The sequence below is a fragment of the Narcine bancroftii genome, chromosome 7 (assembly GCF_036971445.1).
Source record: "Narcine bancroftii isolate sNarBan1 chromosome 7, sNarBan1.hap1, whole genome shotgun sequence".
NCBI lineage: Eukaryota > Metazoa > Chordata > Chondrichthyes > Torpediniformes > Narcinidae > Narcine > Narcine bancroftii.
The window spans coordinates 1,560,555-1,576,445 of NC_091475.1; the positions used below are offsets into that span (position 1 = coordinate 1,560,555).

General features: G+C 44.1%; 1 protein-coding gene across 1 annotated transcript; it reads right to left on the minus strand.

The window, feature by feature from the left end:
* Positions 1–227: 227 nt before the first annotated feature.
* Positions 228–6,370, minus strand: LOC138738377 (cystatin-B-like). The gene is made up of 3 exons (XM_069888446.1): positions 6,229–6,370; positions 1,393–1,494; positions 228–761 (listed from the first exon to the last, which is right to left on the minus strand). The coding sequence occupies exons 1-3, from the start codon at positions 6,298–6,300 to the stop codon at positions 633–635; spliced, it is 303 nt and encodes a 100-aa protein (XP_069744547.1). The 5' UTR covers positions 6,301–6,370; the 3' UTR covers positions 228–632.
* Between the last annotated feature and the right edge of the window lie 9,521 nt (positions 6,371–15,891).

Genomic DNA, 15,891 nt, shown 5'->3' on the forward strand with positions numbered 1-15,891 from the left:
AAGCATGGTCTCAAGTCACTTGCTTGCTGTTTCAATCCACTCCAAATAGTACATTGTATTGTGCATATTGTAGAAGGAACTCCATCATTTGTTCCACAGTATTTTCAATTAGACTGATAAAAATCCAACTTGACGAGAATGTCTAATGTAGTATACTGACTGCAAATGCCAGGTTTTTTTTGCCCCTGATCTAAATTTCAATAGTGCTGCATTAAAGCAATGGGCTCTTTTGTCGAGGAGTAGCAAGTGCATTTAATTTTTAATCAAAATATTTTATAAAGCACTGTTTTTATTCATTCAATTCTCTAAAATCCAGAGAACAACAATAATAGCATATACTGGCAAGCACTTTAAATCATTGATCACACAGCCACAAGAGTAAGAACAGTATTCTTGATTATAAAACCTTTCCTGTTGGGTCCAAAATGACATATATAACTAAATAGGAATTTAGTTCCCCTGAATGCATACATTTTACTAATAACTAAATTTTTAACCTATGCAAATTACATAGTTTATATTGCTAGAATTTGATGGTGCAATGTACTGACATGATTTGGTCAAGCCATAAGTGTTGCAAGATATAAAATGAACTGCTTTTGCATAGGCTTATCTCACTGAAAGAAAAGGATCTAATCAAAATAGATTAATTCTTCATCTTGTGACTTGGTTTGAATGCATGACACTGTCCTTTTACCTCCCCGACAAGGAAGATCTTCATATACTTTTGCATGTATGTAGTTAGTGCCACCAACATGGATCTAACAAAACAAAAGATTGTTGTTGAAGTCAAGCTTGCTCCCTCAACCTAATATACAAATCTTAAGAAAGCAAAGAAAATATTCAAAAGACTACATTTATGTCATGCGCAATGGTTCAGTGCTGATAAAACCTTGATGTTTTAAATAGGGAGAAAAGGGACAAGACGACAGGCCAAGTGAAAACTTTACTATGTTAGAGGGAAGGAAAGATTAAATTGCAGAAAGGGATGGTAATAGCTGTGTGACGATAGGGATTAATAATGATCCAAATAAAATAAAAATGTGGACAGGTTGAGGTGTGAATGGCAAAAGACATCGCAAATAAAAAAAACTAAACTATAGTACTCTATACCTACCAAACTCTTGGAATGCAATAAAATATTACTTTTGTCCACAAAAGTGAAGAGAGAAGGCAACTTTCCTCTCCACACTGTTAAAGGAGCAAGATTGCTGTAGCTTCAGAAGTGATCAGGGTAGATCCTCAAATATGAAAATTAGGCATATGGAAGAAATGAAAGCCTCTATCAAATTATAGGAACTACTGATAACTACAGTTATCAAACATGAACATAGTAATATACATCTTTAAAACAACTAAATAGCCTACATTGGCCTGGAAGAGTAAACTTACTTTAAAAAAATGATTGATACCAGCTACAGTTTGTGATTTGTAGACTTTAACCACAAAAACATCAAATTTTTTTTCAGCCTTTTCTTCAATCTCAGACTTTACCTGAGAAACGAAAAACAAAGGACAAATTCAGATTTCAGAACAACTTGCTTTTGGAAACATCTTTAATTGGGATAGTGCGCAGAACGAGGGAATCAAGTTAAAGAGTTAACTAATTTAGGCTGTATTTCACAATGAGACATTAGACTTGCACAGCATGGAAACTGGCCTCGATGGCCCTATTTGCCCACACCAACCAGTGTCTCCCCACACTAGTCCTGTCTGCCTGTATTTGGCCCATATTCTTAGAGACCCATCCTATCCATGTATCTCCACTTTTTTCCTTAACACAGGGAGAATGCACAAACTTCTTACAGACAGGGCCAGATTTGAACCTGGGTTGCTGACGCTGTAATAATGTTGCACTTACTGAATGTGAAATCTTTTAAATCCCTTTGATTTTAATGCACATCTATTCCTCCTAGAATTGTCATAGTTAGAAGACCATTAAACTGCAGAGCAGAATTTGGCCACAGAGTCGACTCTGCCATTCATATCATGGCTGGTGTATCTTTTCCCCTTTCAACCCCATTCTGCCTTAGAATCATACAGCTTAGAAACTGGCCCTCTGGTCTGTGCCAAACTATTATTCTGCCTGGTCATACTGACCTGCAGTGGAAAAAGCTTGCTTGCATTTACTCTATACCCATCATAATTTTGTACACCTCTAGCAATTCTCCCCTCATACTTCTTTCTTTCTTTGGCTTGGCTTCGCGGACGAAGATTTATGGAGGGGGTAAAAGTCCACGTCAGCTGCAGGCTCGTTGGTGGCTGACAAGTCCGATGCGGGACAGGCAGACACGGTTGCAGCGGCTGCAGGGGAAAATTGGTGGGTTGGGGTTGGGTGTTGGGTTTTTCCTCCTTTGCCTTTTGTCAGTGAGGTGGGCTCTGCGGTCTTCTTCAAAGGAGGTTACTTCTAGGCTCCAGGGGATACAGCCCTAACCTGTTTAACCTTTCCCTGCAACTCAATTTCTCAAGACCTGGCAACATCCTATAAATCTCTTCTGCACTCTTTCAATTTTATTGATATTCTTCCTGTAGTTAGGTGATCAAGACTGCACACAATACTTCAAATCTGGCCTCTCCTTCATCATAACATCTCAACTCCTATACTCAATAATTTAATTGATGAAGGCTAACATGCCAAAAATTCTCTTTACAACCCTATCTACCTGTGACACTACTTTTAAGGAATTATGTATGTATTCTGATCCTTCTTTTACTGCTCTACTCAATGCACTCCTCTTTATAGTGAATGTCCTATCTTGGTTAGTCCTCACAAAGTGCAATCCTTCACTGCATTAAATTCTATCTCTTATTCGCCAGTCTGTTTTTCCAGCAGGTCCAAATCCCACTGAAATCTCTGAAAACCTTCTCACTATCCACAACCAATCTTTGTGTTATCTACAAATGTGCGGATCCAATTTAACACATTATCATCCAGATCACTGATATAGAGGACAAATAAAAATGGACCCAACACAAATCATTGAGGCACACTACTAGTCACAGGCTTCCAGTCAGAAGCAAGCATTCACTACCACTCTGTGTTCTTCTGTAAAGCCACCATCTAATCCAATTTATTACCTCGTCATAAACACCAAATGACTGACTAATGATGCAGGACCTTGTCAAAAGCTTCACTAAAGTCCATGTAAACAACATCCCCGCTTTTTCTTTCATCAACTTGCCTGGTAACTTTTTCAAAAAAACTCAAGATGAGTGACAAGACCTGCCACACACAGTCGACATTGACTAATCTGGTCCCATCTCCAAACACTTGTATATCCAAGATCTAAGAATACATTCCAATAATTCAATTTTCTCTCCATATCCTTTGATGCCCTTACTAACCAAGAACTGGATCAAGCCTCTGCTTTAAATATATCCAATTACTTGGCCTCCACAAGCATCTGTAACAATGAATTCCACTGATTCACCACGCTCTGGCTGAAAAAAAAAGATTCTGTTCTAAAGAGATGTTCTTTTATTCTGAGGCTCTGCCCTGCAGTGGTAGATTCCCACTACTGGAAACATCTTCTCCACGTCCACTCCATCCAGTTCTTTTAACATTCAGTATGTTTTGATGCTGGTTCTCCATATTCTTCTAAACTCCAATGAGTACAGGGCCAGAGCCATCATCATGAAGTTAATCCTCTCATTTCTGGGATCATTCTCTAAACCTTCTCTGGACTCTTTCAAACATCAACACATAGGTCCTTAGATGTAGAACACCAACTGTTCGCAAAACTCCAAATGTGGTCTGCCCAACACCTTGTTAAAGCCTCAGCATGACATGTTTGCCTTTGTATTCTGCTCCTCTCAAAATGAATGTTGACATTGCATTTTCCTTCCTTACTAACGACTCCACCTGCAAGTTAACCTTTTGGGAATTCTACATTAGGATTCCCAAGTCCCAGATTCTCTCCCCATTTCAAAAATAGTCTTTTCTTTATATTCCTTCTATCAAAATATACTTCCCTACGCTGTAATCCACCTCCCACTTTGTCCATTCTCCCAATCAGTCCAATTTCCTTAACAGACTCTCCACCTCCTCTATTCAAATGCTCCATCCAATTCTCCATACTAACCCATTCTGCTTTTTGTTCAACTCAGCATTACCCTGTGAATTTCCACTTGCAGCTGTAACCACCCAGGACTCATCATTGAGTGCATACAAGTCCCATCCTAACTGAAAATCTGGATAAGCCATTCTTCCTGGGTTAAGCTTCCCACCCACACTAAGACAGCAACACTTGCTTCTCACCAAACATGTTTTCTCCTGTTGACACAGGTCAATTGAGCAATCTACCTTGATTCATCTTATTTAAAAAAAAGAAAATATTCATCTTTAACCCAACCCAGCACCATAATTTTAAAAAATTCAGACATTTCCTTTTTTGGACTCAGCATCAGATGTAATTATATCTTGATGACTGAAACCTTTATCTCAATTTAGCTTGCCTCTAACTTTAGAGTTCACAATATACATATATATTTTTAAAAAAAACACCCTCAGCTCTACATCTATCATCTGAATGAGAGAGCCACCTATCACTTTTGCGCAATGCCTCATTCCACATCATCCATTTACTCAACCCAAACCCTTCCCAAATTCTACTTCCTTTATGCTCGAGACTAAACTACTGTACTTCTAAACCTGAGCAGTGTCAAGTGGTTTCTCATTTCTCATGAATTTTTTCGCAGCTACTGATCTGTCCATCCACTTTCAAAATGCTCGAATTCGGAGAGCAGAAGGGCAAGACATTCAACCCAACAGAGTATGGGCCAATCAAGTCTCCTCTATTTTGTCAGTTGTCTTTCATTACAACTTTCAACTTCCATATCCACTTCTACAGCTTTTCCTTCAAAGGCATCTATCCATTTGTTTCAATCATTCCCAATGGTGGCAATTTCCTCACCACCCACACATACAGGTGGCTTTCTTACATTGAGACCTAGTCAAGCTTTCACCCCCCACAACCATTCTTTCTATTGCATTCCACCAAAATCTATTTTAAATGGTCAAACTCAGCCTTCTCCCAAGGATTAGCCAGTTTATGTCTCCCTAATATGTGCCAAGAAAATACCAATGAAATGTCAACAATGCTTCTTCAATCTCTTCATTATCACTGCTAGATGAACGAAACACAGAACAAAGAGCTTTACAAATAGTCTATCAATGAGTCAAGATCTGTAGAATGTTGGGCATGGGGTGGGGGGGGGCTCTGTATGTGTAGGGGGGGCTGTTTGTGTGTGGGGGGGTGTGAGAGTATGGGGGGCTCTTTATGTGTGTGTGGGGGTGTGAGAGTGTGGGGGGGTTCTGTATGTGGTGTGTGTGGGGGTGTGAGCGTATGGGGGGCTCTGTATGTGTGGAGAGGTGTGAGTATGGGGGGGCTCTGTATGTGTGTGGGGGGGGGGTGTGAGAGTATGGGGGGGGACTAACCCTAACCATAGTGTGGGGAGGGGCTCTGAATGTGTGTGTGTGGGGGTGTGAGAGTATGGGGGGCTCTGTATGTGTGGGGCGGGGTGTGAGTATGGGGGGGCTCTATATGTGTGTGGGGGGGGGGGGGTGTGAGAGTATGGGGGGCTCTGTATGTGTGTGGGGGGGGGGTGTGAGAGTATGGGGGGGGACTAACCCTAACCATAGTGTGGGGAGGGGCTCTGAATGTGTGTGTGTGGGGGTGTGAGAGTATGGGGGGCTCTGTATGTGTGGGGCGGGGTGTGAGTATGGGGGGGCTCTGTATGTGTGTGGGGGGGGGTGTGAGAGTATGGGGGGCTCTGTATGTGTGTGGGGGGGGTGTGAGAGTATGGGGGGCTCTGTATGTGTGTGGGGGGGGTGTGAGAGTATGGGGGGCTCTGTATGTGTGGGGCGGGGTGTGAGTATGGGGGGGCTCTGTATGTGTGTGGGGGGGGTGTGAGAGTATGGGGGGCTCTGTATGTGTGTGGGGGGGGTGTGAGAGTATGGGGGGCTCTGTATGTGTGGGGCGGGGTGTGAGTATGGGGGGGCTCTGTATGTGTGTGTGGGGGGGGTGTGAGAGTATGGGGGGCTCTATATGTGTGGGTGGAGGGGTGGGGGGGAGCGGGTAACCGTCCCCTCGGCTTGCCCTTGCACCACCCGATAACAAGAAGCTGACCCTATCCCCCCCCACCCGGTTTGAGCGACCCCTCAGACCCGAGCTCGGTGTCCGGGACCGGCCCTGCTCCCAGAGCAGAGAGAGGGGGAGAGTCACTCACCGAATTGGCGAGGAGCTGAACCTCGGCGTCAACCACCTTGGACTCGCTGATACCGCCACAGATCTTCGCCATTGCGCCAACGCACTGAGTGAGCCGCCGCGGACTCGCCTCGTGACGCCCCGCCCACTCGTCGGGCGCTGCAGCCACCAATCGCGTGCAGGAGGCACGTCAGCGGACTCGACACGTGACACCCCGCCCACTCGTCGGGCGCTGCAGCCACCAATCGCGTGCAGGAGCCGGGGCGTGTTGGCGTTGAAGGGCTTCACGTGTCACGTTCCGACTGCACCATGTGACTCGTGTCTATTCATGATCTCGTTTAGAACAACAAGCCTCATATGAATCACATCAGAAACGTATTTTACCCATAAGTGAATGGCCTGGAACTAGTTCCATGGGGAGTTTTACTCGGCCACTGCACAAGATCATTTCCTCAGCTCCAATATCCCGCACGAACTCCTGTTACAAGATCAAACCACAAAGAAGGCAAATCTCTCAGGGGTAAAGATTATCTCTATTAACCAAAAATTCACCTTCAAACCCCCCCCCCTCCCCTTTTATAACAATGCCCACTAGTTACTTTGCAAATCTCTGTAACAGTGTAAAACTAATAAATTCCCCAGCCTAAATATAACATATGGAATTAAAGTCTAAGCTACACTTCCAACCAGCCCACAGAAAAACTTAGACACAAAACACACAAGACTCACAAAACTTCGATCTCAACCAAAGCAAAGATCATAAACAAAATTCAGTTTGTTTGGTAAACTGAAGCCAAAAGATCTTTGGGAGAGAGAGAGCACAAAATTCAAAGTTGTCTTGTGTTGCTTACAGAGAGAGGAACCACTGGCTTGGTCCACATCCTTTTGGCTGCCTTCGGAATGTTCATCCTTTTTGAAATCCCAACATTCTAAACTGTCCTCCAGACCATGACTCATGCTCTGGGCCTCCTTCCACTCCACAGCATCACCGTCAGTGATAGCTTATTGTCCAAGCCCAGAAATTTTTAGATCATTTCCTGCACATGCTCAGTCCGTCTCCCACTCTCTCAGCCGTCCATCTTCACTTTTTAACATAAAACCACACAACACATAGGCCAATACACAACACAGTACTCTGTAACACCTCCCCTACTAAAAAAAAAATTGGTCCACAAGAACAAATTTTTAACAATTAATGGAAATATTACATAAATAAAATAAAATAAACACTCCATTTTTTACAGTAAGTATGTGATTAGATTCATATCTACCCAGATTAACATCTTGACAAACAATCTGCTATTACGCTATCCTTCCCCTTCATGTGTGTAATTATTAAATCGTACTCTTGTAACAAGGATGACGCTCGCGTCGGCAAAGACTCAGAAACCTGGCCTGGAATCCTGGGCAAGCATGGCGTCGGCAAGTGCAACGACAATGGGCGCCTCCTGTTGGAGCTCTGCGCAGAACAGCGGCTTGTCATTACAAACACCCTTTTTCAGCAGAGGGATAGCCTTAAGACTACGTGGATGCATCCCCGATCCAAACACTGGCACCTCCTGGACTACATCCTGGTGCGAGAAAGTGACAAACGAGATGTGCTCCACACCAGGATCATGCCCAGCGCGGAATGCCACACTGACCACCGGCTGGTTCGCTGCAAGCTCAACCTTCACTTCAAGCCAAAGCCCAGGAACAGTAAAGCCCCCAGAAAGAGGTTCAATGTTGGAAACCTGCAGTCAGACGAAGCGAGAGGAAACTTCCAGGCAAACCTCAAAGCAAAGCTCGACGATGCAACCTGCCTCACGGACCCTTCCCCTGAAACCCTCTGGGATCAGTTGAAGACTACCATACTGCAATCCACTGAAGAGGTACTGGGCTTCTCCTCCAGGAAAAACAAGGACTGGTTTGACGAAAACAGCCAGGAAATCCAGGAGCTGCTGGCAAAGAAGCGAGCTGCCCACCATGCTCACCTTACAAAGCTGTCCTGCCCAGAGAAGAAACAAGCCTTCCGTCGCGCATGCAGCCATCTTCAGCGCAAACTCCGGGAGATCCAAAATGAGTGGTGGACTAGCCTCGCCAAACGAACCCAGTTCAGCACGGACATTGGCGACTTCAGGGGTTTCTACGAGGCTCTAAAGGCTGTGTACGTCCCCTCACCCCAAGTCCAAAGCCCGCTGCGCAGCTCAGACGGCAAAGTCCTCCTCAGCGACAAGATCTCCATCCTCAACCGATGGTCAGAACACTTCCAATCTCTTTTCAGTGCCAACCGCTCAGTCCAAGATTCCGCCCTGCTCCAGCTCCCTCAACAGCCCCTAAGGCTAGAGCTGGATGAGGCCCTCACCCAGGATGAGACATATAAGGCAATCGAACAACTGAAAAGTGGCAAAGCAGCAGGTATGGATGGAATCCCCCCAGAGGTCTGGAAGGCTGGCGGCAAAACTCTGCATGCTAAACTGCATGAGTTTTTCATGCTTTGTTGGGACCAAGGAAAACTACCTCAGGACCTTCGTGATGCCACCATCATCACCCTGTACAAAAACAAAGGTGAGAAATCAGATTGCTCAAACTACAGGGGAATCACGCTGCTCTCCATTGCAGGCAAAATCTTCGCTAGGATTCTCCTAAATAGAATAATACCTAGTGTCGCCGAGAATATTCTCCCAGAATCACAGTGCGGCTTTCGCGCAAACAGAGGAACTACTGACATGGTCTTTGCCCTCAGACAGCTCCAAGAAAAGTGCAGAGAACAAAACAAAGGACTCTACATCACCTTTGTTGACCTCACCAAAGCCTTCGACACCGTGAGCAGGAAAGGGCTTTGGCAAATACGAGAGCGCATCGGATGTCCCCCAAAGTTCCTCAACATGATTATCCAACTGCACGAAAACCAACAAGGTCGGGTCAGATACAGCAATGAGCTCTCTGAACCCTTCTCCATTAACAATGGTGTGAAGCAAGGCTGCGTTCTCGCACCAACCCTCTTTTCAATCTTCTTCAGCATGATGCTGAACCAAGCCATGAAAGACCCCAACAATGAAGACGCTGTTTACATCCGGTACCGCACGGATGGCAGTCTCTTCAATCTGAGGCGCCTGCAAGCTCACACCAAGACACAAGAGAAACTTGTCCGTGAACTACTCTTTGCAGACGATGCCGCTTTAGTTGCCATTCAGAGCCAGCTCTTCAGCGCTTGACGTCCTGCTTTGCGGAAACTGCCAAAGTGTTTGGCCTGGAAGTCAGCCTGAAGAAAACTGAGGTCCTCCATCAGCCAGCTCCCCACCATGACTACCAGCCCCCCCACATCTCCATCGGGCACACAAAATTCAAAACGGTCAACCAGTTTACCTATCTCGGCTGCACCATATCATCAGATGCAAGGATCGACAATGAGATAGACAACAGACTCGCCAAGGCAAATAGCGCCTTTGGAAGACTACACAAAAGAGTCTGGAAAAACAACCAACTGAAAAACCTCACAAAGATAAGCGTATACAGAGCCGTTGTCATACCCACACTCCTGTTCGGCTCCGAATCATGGGTCCTCTACCGGCATCACCTACGGCTCCTAGAACACTTCCACCAGCGTTGTCTCCGCTCCATCCTCAACATCCATTGGAGCGCTTTCATCCCTAACGTCGAAGTACTCGAGATGGCAGAGGTCGACAGCATCGAGTCCACGCTGCTGAAGATCCAGCTGCGCTGGGTGGGTCACGTCTCCAGAATGGAGGACCATCGCCTTCCCAAGATCGTGTTATATGGCGAGCTCTCCACTGGCCACCGTGACAGAGATGCACCAAAGAAAAGGTACAAGGACTGCCTAAAGAAATCTCTTGGTGCCTGCCACATTGACCACCGCCAGTGGGCTGATAACGCCTCAAACCGTGCATCTTGGCGCCTCACATTTTGGCGGGCAGCAACCTCCTTTGAAGAAGACCGCAGAGCCCACCTCACTGACAAAAGGCAAAGGAGGAAAAACCCAACACCCAACCCCAACCAACCATTTTTCCCCTGCAGCCGCTGCAACCGTGTCTGCCTGTCCCGCATCGGACTTGTCAGCCACAAACGAGCCTGCAGCTGACGTGGACTTTTACCCCCTCCATAAATCTTCGTCCGCGAAGCCAAGCCAAAGAAAGAAGAAAGAAAAAACTCTTGTAACATTAAGCTCCAGTTCAATAACCATCTGTTCTTATTTTTCATTTTAGACAGAAAAACTAATGGATTATGATCAGTATATATTATTAATGGTTTTTGAGCAGTACAAATATACACATCAAAATGCTGCAACGTTAAAACAAGCGCTAATAACTTCTCAATGGTTGAATAATTTCATTGATGGTTGTTAAACTTTTTTGAGAAGTATGAAATAGGATGTTCTACTCCATCACCATCCTTCTTCTGTAACAGTACAGCACCAACTGCTTCGTCATTGGTGTCCACAGCAAAAGAGAATAGCTTTTTAAAGTTAGGGGACACAAGTACAGGCTGATGGCATAGAATGGCCTTTAACTTCAGAAACGCTTCCTGACATGCATCTGACCAGATAAAGTTTTCTTTCTTCCCAAGTAGTTTTGTTAATGGGAGTTCAATTTCTGCAAAGTTTTTACAAAATCTACGATAGCAGCCAATCATACCTAGAAATCTCCAAAGAGCTTTCTTATTACCAGGGATAGTGATAGCCAATATTTTCATTCCAACCGGTGCCACCTGTCCCTGTTCTACCACATAACCCAGATAAATTACAATGGCATGTCCAAACTCACTCTTGTGGAAATTCACTGTGAGGTGTCCTTCCACCAGTCTCTGAAATAACTGCTCTAATTCAAGCATGTGTATCCGTACTAATTACTAAATCATTGATATAGGTTCCTGTGTGCTCTAAACCCTGAATTACTACATTAATCATTCGCTGAAATGTGCCAGGTGCATTTTTCATCCCGAAAGGGATAACATTATACTCATATAATCCTGAAGGTGTAACAAATGCAGAACTCTCCCTGCCTCTCTCTGTGAAAGGATCCTTTTAAGAGATCAATCATTGTAAGAAATTTAGCCTTCCACACCTTATCTATACAATTATCTATTCTTGGGACAGGGAACACATCAGTCTTTGTCACCATGTTTACCTTTCGATAATCTGTACAAAACCTAATTGAGCTATCTGGTTTAGGCACCAGAACACAGGGTGAACTCCAATTTGAACTTATTTTCAAATTTGCTGAAATTACTGAACGAGGAGGGGTTGAGTAAGGAGGAGGATGCAAAGATCTCAAGGGAATATAAGAGAAGTGGCTACAAGCTAAATGAGTGGTTGATAATATGTAAAGAATGTAAAGTATAAAAACGTGAAGGTTTCCTTCTATTAGGTAGTTCCTTGGGACTAAGAATCACTTCCCTCCACACATGGTAACCTTCTCCCATGTCGATGTCGATAATTGGTCAACACCATTTGTAAACTCCTCCGTTAACAATGCAATGTACATTCAACTGAAGAAAAACCTGAACAATATCCAGGCCTGAACAGGTAAGTGGCCAATAACATTCATGCCACATAAATGCCAGCCAATGATGTCTAGCTATCACCCCCCTGACATCACTAACTACACCTCTCCCCCCACTATCAGTATACCATAGACCAGAAACCGAATTGGAGTAGCCATGTACACAGGTGAGAAAGAGTCTTATGGCAAATAACTCACCTCCTGCGTGGCTCTGATCAGGAGTGTGATGCAATGTTCTTCACTTGCCTGGATGGGTGCAGCGTCAACAGGCTCTCCATCTGCCCATCTCCAGAATGTAGGGCAGCAAATCACCAAGACTTCTTAGCACCTTCAAAGCCAATGACCAGAGAGAAGTACCAGGGCAGAAAAGCATGGGAACACCACCACTCAGAAGTTTCCCGCCTGGCAAAATGAATTAGATCTCTGTTCCTTCACCTTTGCTGGGCCAAAATCCTAGAACTCCCTCCTGAACAGCATTGTGGGTAAACCCATACCGTGAGGACTGCAGCAGTTCAAGAAGGCAGCTCACCATGACCTTCTTCAGGGCAGTGAGAGATGAGCAATTAAATACTGGCTCAAAGCAAAGCTCATGTCTTAAATGAATAATAAAAAAAAATAAGGTATCTTCTTGTGTTCTTGTATGCCAGAGAAAACTTATGAGACAGTTAGCCTAACTTTGAATCCAATGTTAGTTCAGAATCAGAATTTATTGTCATGTGCATGTTACATTGTTTTGTTGCAGCATCAAAAAGCCAACATTTAGATAAACCAAATAAACAGAAATAGTGCAAGAAAATTAAAAAGTCAGGTTTCAGATTTATTGTCAGAGAACATACATGACATCACATACAACCCTGAGATTCCTTTTCCTGAGGGCACAGCAGAATTACCACTAACTGGTAGTGTAACAAATAAACTGTACAAAGTGAATACATAGAAACATAGAAGATAGGAGCAGGAGTAGGTCATTCGACCCTTCGAGCCTGCTCCAACATTCAATGAGATCATGGCTGATCTTAAAGTTCAGTACCCCGTCCCCACCTTCTCTCCGTAACCTTTAATACCCTTATACTGAAGAAATAGATCTAATTCCCTCTTCAATAGATTTAATGAACCTGCCTCTACTGCCCTCTGTGGCAATGAATTCCACAGATTCACCACCCTCCGGGTAAAGAAATTCCTCCTCATCTCGGTACCATGGCCCCGGGTTCGGGATTTTCCCATCATTGGAAACATCCCATCTGCATCCATTCTGTCCAGTCCTGCCAGAATTTTATAGGTCTCTATGAGATCCCCTCTCAATCTTCTAAACTCCAGCGAGTACAATCCCAATTTGCACAATTTTTCCTCCTAAGTCATTCCTGCCATTCCAGGTATCAACCTGGTGAATCGCCTCTGCACTCCCTCCATTGCAAGAACATCCTTCCTTCGATAAAGTGACCAAAACTGCACACAATACTCCAGGTGTGGTCTCACCAAGGCCCTGTACAGCTGCAGTAAGGTATCCTTGTTCCTATACTCAAACCCTCTTGATATGAAGGCCAACATACCATTTGCTTTTTTAACCGCCTGCTGTACCTGCATGCTCGCCTTCAGAGACTGGTGTACAAGTACCCCTAGGTCTCTCTGCACTTCCCCATCTCTTAATCTATTGCCATTCAAATAGTAATCTGCCTTCCGGTTTGTATGACCAAAGTGGATAACCTCACATTTATCCACATTGTAGTGCATTTGCCATGGATCTGCCCAGTCCCTCAATTTATCCAAATCACACTGGAGCTTCCTGACCCCCTCTTCCGTGCACACAACCCCTCCTAGCTTAGTGTCATCTGCAAATTTGGAGATATTCCATCCAATCCCCTCATCCAGATCATTAATGTAAATTGTGAACAGTTGGGGTCCCAGTACAGATCCCTGTGGCACCCCACTGGTCACCGCCTGCCACTCAGAAAACGAGCCATTTATCCCAAATCTCTGTCTTCTACCTGCCAGCCAGTTCTCAATCCACATCAATACTTTGCCCCCAATCCCATGAGCCTTGATTTTGGAAGCCAGTCGTTTATGCGGGACCTTATCGAAGGCCTTTTGGAAGTCCAGGTACACCACATCCACTGGCTCTCCCCCATCTATTTTACCTGTCACCATCTCAAAGAATTCCAATAGATTTGTCAAGCACAATTTACCTTTTGTAAATCCATGTTGACTCCGTCCGATCCCTTCTCTGCTAGTCATATGCTCCGCTATTACATCCTTAATAATGGATTCCATCATTTTGCCCACTACTGATGTAAGACTCACCGGCTTTTTCTCTATCCCCCTTTTTAAATACATGTAAACAAATGAACTGCAAACAGATAACAAACGTAAACAGCATTAAAAAAAATCAATAAAGTGCACATACCTCTTTAAGTATTCCCTATGCCAACGGCACTCTATGATTAATAAGGGATTGCTTAAGGTGGGATGTGGGTAGGAAGAAAAAGGTTGAAAACCACTGTTTTAATCGGACCTAATTGACTCGTTATGTGCACGGTTTCATAACTCCAAAGGAAATGGGCCAATGGCAATTTTTCTCAAGCAAAATATTTCAGTAACAATTGAGTCGAGAGCAGTGATTCTCAATCTTCCCTTCCCACTCACATCCCACCTTACTAATCACAGAGCACTTATGGTATAGGGATTACTTAAAGTGGTATGTGAGTGGAAAGAAAACGTTTGAAAACCACTGCTATAGATCAACCATTCCCAACGGTGACCCTACATCCCCCCCCCTTCCTACCCCCACCCTACTGGGGGCCACAGCACATTTAAGTAAAAGCCTTCTTTTCTTTTCACCTCACAAAACAAATATTTTTAAATGTTTTTTATGTATTCCGATGGAGGGAATACAGAAGAAACCAAAACAGGGAAGGGGGCCCAGAAATGTTGAGGATGGAGCCATAGCTAAAAAAAAAGTTGAGAATGGCTGTTATAAATGACTGCAAAATTGGATCACCCATTCTGCTCTACAACCAAAGGTTCCTTCAAGAGATCCAGGCAACATTCACGTGGCTTAAGGACCACAAATGTTTGGTAGGTGATTGCCTGTCTTTACCTCTTCTCTTGTGTACAGACTTCAAATGGGTAGGATTGATCCCACCAGCCATCTTTTAGTCTGATTCAATGGCTGAAAAATGTTCGATACAGCTCCATGCTGCATTATAGAGAAATCATGGCTATCCCCTAAGTGTCAATATTGACTACACTCTGTTATAGTGTCTTGCTGTACATTTATTGATATCGTTTTTGGTTCCTGTGTTGATCAGGGATTTGGTGTAAAATCCTCAGAACTCAATGACATAATCTCTTCACACCATGGGAACCATAATCAGGGCAATGTCTGAGCTTGGATGTCACTGCACGAAATAAAAGCTTCTGTAACCTCTTTAAATGAAGGTTATGGAGTGTTTGGTGTCAGCTTGGCATTCTACAGTCCTGAAAGGTAGGACAAATTTGAATTTTCTTGTCATTGGTACATTCAGCCACATCTCTGTGAGGATGTTTAGGAAAAGGAACTTTTTCAACCATTTTTCTTGAGCCAAGTCAATGGCTAGAAAATGTTCCTCAAAGACAAAATGACCGTGTTTCCCTTCCATCACCCATCCAAGAACTGTCCAATAAGGAGAGCACCAAAAGGTCGGATTTACAAAATGCCAGTAGACCATCTTTTCCAGGTGAGATGCATTCTGGTTTATGTTGGATGTCAGGTTAGAGTCTGTCATAATCATCCAATCCTTCCAAGATACGGGACCGGAGACAACGGGCTGAAAACAGCAAAATATTATTGTGCATTTTCCCTGTGGCCAAAAATTATTCTTGCTAATTTAGCAGAGAATGTAGGATGCTGCAGGCATTTCCAACATTGGGACCCCCACTCTGCTCTACACTGAAAGGGTCCTCCAAGAAATTCAGACAACAGAAACATAGTTTGCCGGATTGCTGTGGTCTAACAGTAGCTGTGCTTTTGTGAAACCATCATTGCAAAAGAATGGATATCACAATCTGCCTGCACTAATGGCTTCCCTAAACTACCAGCTGGTGCAAGTCAAGCCAAAAAAATGTTTGCCTAGATTTTGAAAGCAGCTGGAAGGAAATTGACACAGATAGTGAAGCAACAGGTGCCACAAAGTATGGTAGCAAGAAAA

Coding starts and splice junctions, on each gene's coding strand:
- LOC138738377 (XM_069888446.1), bottom strand. CDS start 6,300: ATGGCGAAGATCTGTGGCGGTATCAGCGAGTCCAAGGTGGTTGACGCC. Junction 1,495..6,228: donor TTCAGCTCCTCGCCAATTCG/GTGAGTGACTCT, acceptor TTCGTTTCTCAG/GTAAAGTCTGAGATTGAAGA. Junction 762..1,392: donor GTATCAATCATTTTTTTAAA/GTAAGTTTACTC, acceptor TTGTTTTGTTAG/ATCCATGTTGGTGGCACTAA.